Source organism: Elephantulus edwardii, unplaced genomic scaffold (genome assembly GCF_000299155.1).
Source record: "Elephantulus edwardii isolate Elephantulus edwardi_28Jun2011 unplaced genomic scaffold, EleEdw1.0 scaffold00058, whole genome shotgun sequence".
NCBI classification, from domain to species: Eukaryota; Metazoa; Chordata; class Mammalia; order Macroscelidea; family Macroscelididae; genus Elephantulus; species Elephantulus edwardii.
In genome coordinates this window covers 17,501,829-17,507,959 of record NW_006399808.1, presented here as the reverse complement: position 1 = coordinate 17,507,959, position 6,131 = coordinate 17,501,829, and the positions used below count along the sequence as shown (strand labels likewise).

Sequence of the window (6,131 nt, the reverse complement as noted above, 5' to 3'; positions counted from 1 at the left end):
GGACCAATGTGTTTCTGATACAGGTCATGGTCTTTCTAATTACTTGCTATGTATCTGAGAGCTGGACAGTAAATAAGGATGACAGAAAAAGAATTTATGTGTTTGAGCTGTGATGTTGGAGAAGAGCACTGAACATCCCATGGACAGCCAGGAGAATAAACAGTTATGTCTTGGAGAGGGTGCAGGCAGAATGTTTTTTGGAGGCAAGAATGATGAGGCTTCGCCACATATACTTTGGGCACGTTGCTAGAAGGGGATATTCCTTGGGGAAGGACATGATGCTGGGAAGGGTGGAGGGTTGTCAAAGGAGAGGAAGACCCTTAACTAGATGGATTGACACAGTGACTACTGCAGTGGGCTCTTGTGTGTCAGGAAGTGTAAAGATGGCACCAGATAGAACAGGATTCCAATCTTTTGTTCATTCATAGGGTAACTATGAGTCTTACTCAACTGGAGGGCACCTAACAACAAGAAGTACATTCTCATCATGGAATAGTACACAGCACTCAGGAACAACGATTTGGAAAAATATAACATGGTAGAGGCTAGAGAGAATTATGCTGAGTGAACTATCTCAGATGCATAAGAACAAATACTGTATAAGACCATTATTGTAAAAACAGAAAGATAATCATTAGATATGTATCAATATCCAAAGAGGAAAGGAGAGGGGTACTGAAGGTGTTGTTCTTGTTGTTGTTATGTGCCATCGAGTCGCCTGTGACTCATAGTGACCCTATGTACAACAGCCCTAAACTCCGCTCTGTCCTGTGCCAATCGCACTGTCTCTGACACTCCCATCCCAATTATCCCATTCACTGAATCAATCCACCTCATAGAGGGCCTTCCCCTCCTGCGCTGTCCCTCCAACCTCCCAAGCATGATGTCCTTCTCCAAGGACCGGTCTCTCCTCACAACATGTCCAAAGTATGTTAGACGGAGCCTCAGAATCCTTGCCTCCAAGGAGCCACCCAGTTTAACCCTTTCCAGGACAAATCTGTTTGTTTTCCTAGCAGTCCACAGTATTCTCAATACTCTTCTCCAGCACCACAGCTCAAAGGCATCAATTCTCCTTCTATCCTCCTTGGTCATTGTCCAACTCTCTGATGCATAACAGGTGATTGCGAAGACCATGGCCTGTATCAGACGCACCTTAGTCTCCAAAGAGACACCATTGCTCTTCAGTACTTTGGAGAGGTCCCTAACTGCAGACTTTCCCATGGCAATGCGCCTTTTAATTTCCTGGCTGCTGGTGCCAAGACTGTTGACTGTGGAGCCAAGCAAACTAAAGCTGTGTACAATCTCAATCTCTTCACCATCCATGCTGATGCTGCCAATTGGTCCAGTGGTGAGAATCTTTGTCTTCTTGACATTGAGCCTCAATCCATATTGTTGGCTGCAGTCCTTGAGGAAATCATAGGATCATAAAGTTTGGTGAGTGGAAGGAGAGAGAAAAACAATGTATATGAATGAAACAATTTTTAATTTTTTTCTCATTAAACTTTGTTCTAATGAGTCTCAAACAAGTGACAAATTTCTGGTAAAGTTGTTTCCATTAAAAAAAGCACTGATTTTAAAAACTAATAAAACTGCCACATGAAAAAGAAAACAAATGGTCCACAAAGCATCCTTTTCCTTTTGAAGGTTTTAACAATTAATTGTTAATATTAACCAGTCTTATGCTATTAAATTTAAATGGCCTATTGAGAAAAGCAGTTCTGAGAGCATTTCTACACCCCTGATTGACTGGGGTGGCAGGTGTTCTGTTAATACTCATTTCGCCCTCTGAACTTTCTGAGTAGACTTGCCAGCCCCAACAGCCTTCTTGTCCACTGCTTTGATCACACCCACAGCAACAGTCTCATGTCAGGGACAGCAAAACAACCCAGAGGAGATAGAAAAGCTCTGCACACACATGAGCTTGACAGGAACCATATTAAAAAAGGCAACATCACCAGCCTTCAAGTATTTGGGACCATCTTGCAGCTTCTTACCAGAACCGCAATCAGTCTTCTCTTTGAACTCAGCAAACTTGCAAGCAATGTGAGCTGTGTGAAAATCCAGCACAGGTGCATAACCAGCATTGACTTGGCCAGGATAGTTTAAGATGCATCTGAGAAGTGAAGCCAGCTGCTTCTATTGATGGGTCATTTTTGCTGTCACCAGCCATGTTGCCACATCAAACATCTTTCACAGATGCTCTTAACGTTGAAGCCAACATTGTCACCAGGCAGAGCTTCATTGAAAGCCTCATAGTGCATTTCAACAAACTTCAGTGGTAACAATGTCTGGGGCAAATGTGACCATCATGCCAGGCTTGAGAAAACCAGTCTCCATCCTGCCCACAAGGACAGTACCAATACCACCACCAATTCTATAGACACACTGTAGAGACAGATGCAGGGGCTTAATTGAATAGATACAGAGTAAGGATACTGCCATGATGCACCCTTTTCATAATTTTAATCCATGTTGTGTGACTCTATCTGTGGAAGAAATCATTGGAGAAGCTCAATATTGGCAGTTACAACTAGACAGTGGGCTTTCTGCGCAACCTACACAAGGGTTCATACGGTGTGCTCTGGTTCCCACTGTAATTTAAAGGGAAAACCTACACTATGTCCCGAGCTCTTGCTGTCCTGCAGATGAAGGAGGGGGATGTCCTCAAATTCCTTGCAGCAGGAACGCATTTGGGCGGCACCAACTTTGGCTTCCAAATGGAACAGTACATCTACAAAAGGAAAAGTGATGGCATCTACATCATAAACCTGAAGAGGACATGGGAGAAGCTTCTTTTGGCTGCTTGCACCATTGTTGCCATTGAAAATCCAGCTGATGTCAGTGTCATATCCTCCAGAAATACTGGCCAGAGAGCCATGCTGAAGTTTGCTGCTGCTACGGGGGCCACTCCTATTGCTAGTCCCTTCACTCCTGAAACCTTCACTAACCAGATCCAGGCAGCCTCCCAGGAGCCTCATCTCCCAGTAGTTACTGATCCCAGGACTGACCACCAGCCTTTGACAGGAACATCTTACCTTAATTTGCTCACCATTGCCCTGTGTAACAAAGATTCTCCCCTGTGCTACGTAGACATTGCTATCCCATGCAACAACAAGGGAGCTCACTCCGTGGGTCTGATGTGGTGGATGCTGGCCCAGGAAGTCCTGCGTATGCGTGGCACAGTCTCATGGAAGCACCCATGGGAGGTCATACCTGATCTGTACTTCTACAGAGATCCAGAAGAGATTGAAAAGGAAGAGCAGGCTGCTGCTGAAAAGACTGTGACCAATGAGGAGTTTCAGGGAGAATGGACCGCCCCTGCTCCTGAATTCACTGCTACTCAGCCTGAAGTTACAGACTGGTCCGAAGGCATCCAGGTGTCCTCTGTGCCGATTCAGCAGTTCCCTACTGAAGACTGGAGCGCTCAGCCTGCAACTGAAGACTGGTCTGCAGCCCCCACCGCTCAGGCCACTGAGTGGGTGGGCACCACCATGGAATGGTCTCAAACTGTCCTTTAAAAAGTGGAAATGAGGGTGAATGAAAATAAACAACACGTTTTGTAAAAAACAAACAAAACCCAAAACACCAAAACTAGAGAAAGGGAAAGACCATCGATTACTCATATGCAAGTTCAAATTGAGGCCTAAGAAAATGAAAATAAGTTCATGAGAACCAAGATATGATCTTGAAACTATTCTATCTAATTTCAGGATCATTTTAGGAATAGGTTTGAGGCATTGAACACCAATGATCGAAGACCAGGTGAATTGTGGGATGACATTAAGGATATTATCCACGATGAAAATAAAAAGTCATTACAAAAACAGAGGAGAAACACTGAAATGAATGTCAGAAAAGACTCTTAAAATTGCACTAAAGTAAAAAAAAAATTGCACTAAAGTGTCAAGAAGCCAAAACATGCAAAAGCACTGAACAGTAGATTTCAAAAGGCAGCTCAGGAGGACAAAGCAAAGTACTACACAAAAATATACAGAGAGTTGCAAGAGGAAGAACTCTCTCTGCATGTCTCAAACTGAGAGAACTGAAAAACAAACCTCAAGTTGCATTATTGAAAGATGCAATGGAAAATATTGAACAAAAAATTGAACAACCCAGAAAACATCAAAAGAAAATGGAGCGAACATACAGAATCACTGTGCCAAAAAAACTCCTAATGAAACATTAAAAAATGTTGAGAAGTTCCATATGAGCAGGAGCCAATGGTAATGAAAGCTGGAGTGGAAGCTGCATTGAAGGCACTGACAAAAAATAAGGCCCCAGGAATAGATGGGATACCGATTGACTTGTTTCAGTTAAAAGATGCAGCCTTGGATGCATTCACCAGTCTATACTAAGAAATTTGGAGAACAGCTATCTACCAACAAATTGGAAGAAGTGCATATTTTTTCCCATTCCCAAGACAAGATGATCCAACAGAATGTGGAAGCTATTGAACAATATCACTATATCACATGCAAGCAAAATACTGCTGAAGATTATTGAAAGCGAGCTAGAAAAGTGCATCGATAGGGAACTACCAGAAGTCCAGGCAGGATTTAGAAAAGGCCATAGCACAAAGGATATTCATTATTGCTGATGCCAATTGTATCCTAGTGGAAAGTAGAGAATGCCAGAAGAATGTGTCTATTTGTGTTTTGTTGACTATGTAAAGGCATTTCACTGTGTGGATCATAACAAGGTGTAGCTGACACTGATAATAAGAATGGGAGTCCCAGAGAACTTAATTGAGTTCATGCAAAACCAATGCCTGGACCAGGAAGCTATTGTGAAAACAGAGCAGGGAACTGCATGGTTTAAAATTAAGAAGGGAGTGTGTCAGGGTTGTAGTATCTCTATATACCTATTCAATATGTATGCTCAGCAAATTGTTCAAGAAGCTGGACTCTATGAAGAGGAATGTGGCATCAGAATTGGAAGGAGTCTCAACAATATCCAGCACTACGCACATAACACAACGTTCCTTGCCAAAAGTGAGGAGGACTTGAAGCACTTGTTGCAGATTATCAAAGAATGCAGCCTTCAGTATGGATTGCATCTTAATGTCAAGAAAACAAAGATTATTACCATTGGACCAATATACAGTATCATGATGGATGGAGAAGAGATTAAAAGTGTCAACAACTTCATTTTAATTGGATCTACAATTAACACCCTTGGTAAACGCAGTCAGGAAATAGGAAGACACACTGCACTGGGAAAGTCTGTAGTTAGGGACCTCTCCAAATTATTGAAGATTAATAATGTCTGTTTGAAGACTAAATTGCTTCTGATACAAGCCATGGTCTTTCCTATCCTTCCTGTGAATCTGAGAGCTGCACAATGAGTAAGAGTGACAGAAGAATTGATGCCTTTGAGCTGTAGTGTTGGAGAAGAGCATGGAACATCACGTGGACAGCCAAAAGAACCAACAAATATGCCTTGGAAAGGTTTAGCCACAATGTTCTTTGGAGGCAAAGATGATGAGGCTTCATCTCACATACTTCAGGTCTGTTGCTAGGAGGGGCTATTCCTTGGAAAGGGACATGATACTTGGAAGGGTGGAGGGTCGGAGAGGAGAGGAAGACCTTCAACCAGGTCATTTAACATGGTGACTGCTGCAATGGGCTCTAGTGTGTCAGGAGTTGTGAGGATAGGACAGGATAGGACAGGTTTCAGATCCTTTGTTTACAGAGTCACTATGAGTTATACTTGACTTGACAGCACCTAACAACAACAATGTTCTTTTGCTCTGATCACACAATAGCCTCTTGATCTAGGTTTAAGTTTCACATGAGCACATCTAAAGTTCTAGGATTCCCATTCTTCCCAAAGTTTGCTAAAACTTGTTATGATTTACAGAGTCAAATGTCTTTGCATAAATAATCAGGTTGCGTAGAGGGGGCATAAAGAAACCTTGACTGGCAAAGAAGTTGGACAGCTAAAGTGTCCATAAAATCCCCACCCATTTCCCAGGTAACATTGAAGACCCCAAAACTGTGCGGGATCCGGGATCCTATCTACACACCAGTTCTACTAGACACATCACTTTTGCTCGAGAAACATTACCACTAAACTTCAGAGACACTGGTCACAACATAAGAAACTACCAGCAGCTGACATGTTTGGAATCA

The 6,131-nt window shown here is 42.7% G+C and overlaps 1 protein-coding gene and 1 pseudogene across 1 annotated transcript; one reads left to right on the top strand and one right to left on the bottom strand.

Annotated features, from left to right (window-relative positions):
• Nucleotides 1-1,773: 1,773 nt before the first annotated feature.
• On the bottom strand, nucleotides 1,774-2,442 carry LOC102867424 (annotated as a pseudogene).
• Nucleotides 2,443-2,618: 176 nt separating this feature from the next.
• On the top strand, nucleotides 2,619-3,518 carry LOC102867014 (40S ribosomal protein SA-like). The gene has a single exon (XM_006887576.1). The coding sequence runs from the start codon at nucleotides 2,619-2,621 to the stop codon at nucleotides 3,516-3,518; it is 900 nt and encodes a 299-aa protein (XP_006887638.1).
• Nucleotides 3,519-6,131: the final 2,613 nt, after the last annotated feature.

Coding starts and splice junctions, on each gene's coding strand:
- LOC102867014 (XM_006887576.1), top strand. CDS start 2,619: ATGTCCCGAGCTCTTGCTGTCCTGCAGATGAAGGAGGGGGATGTCCTC.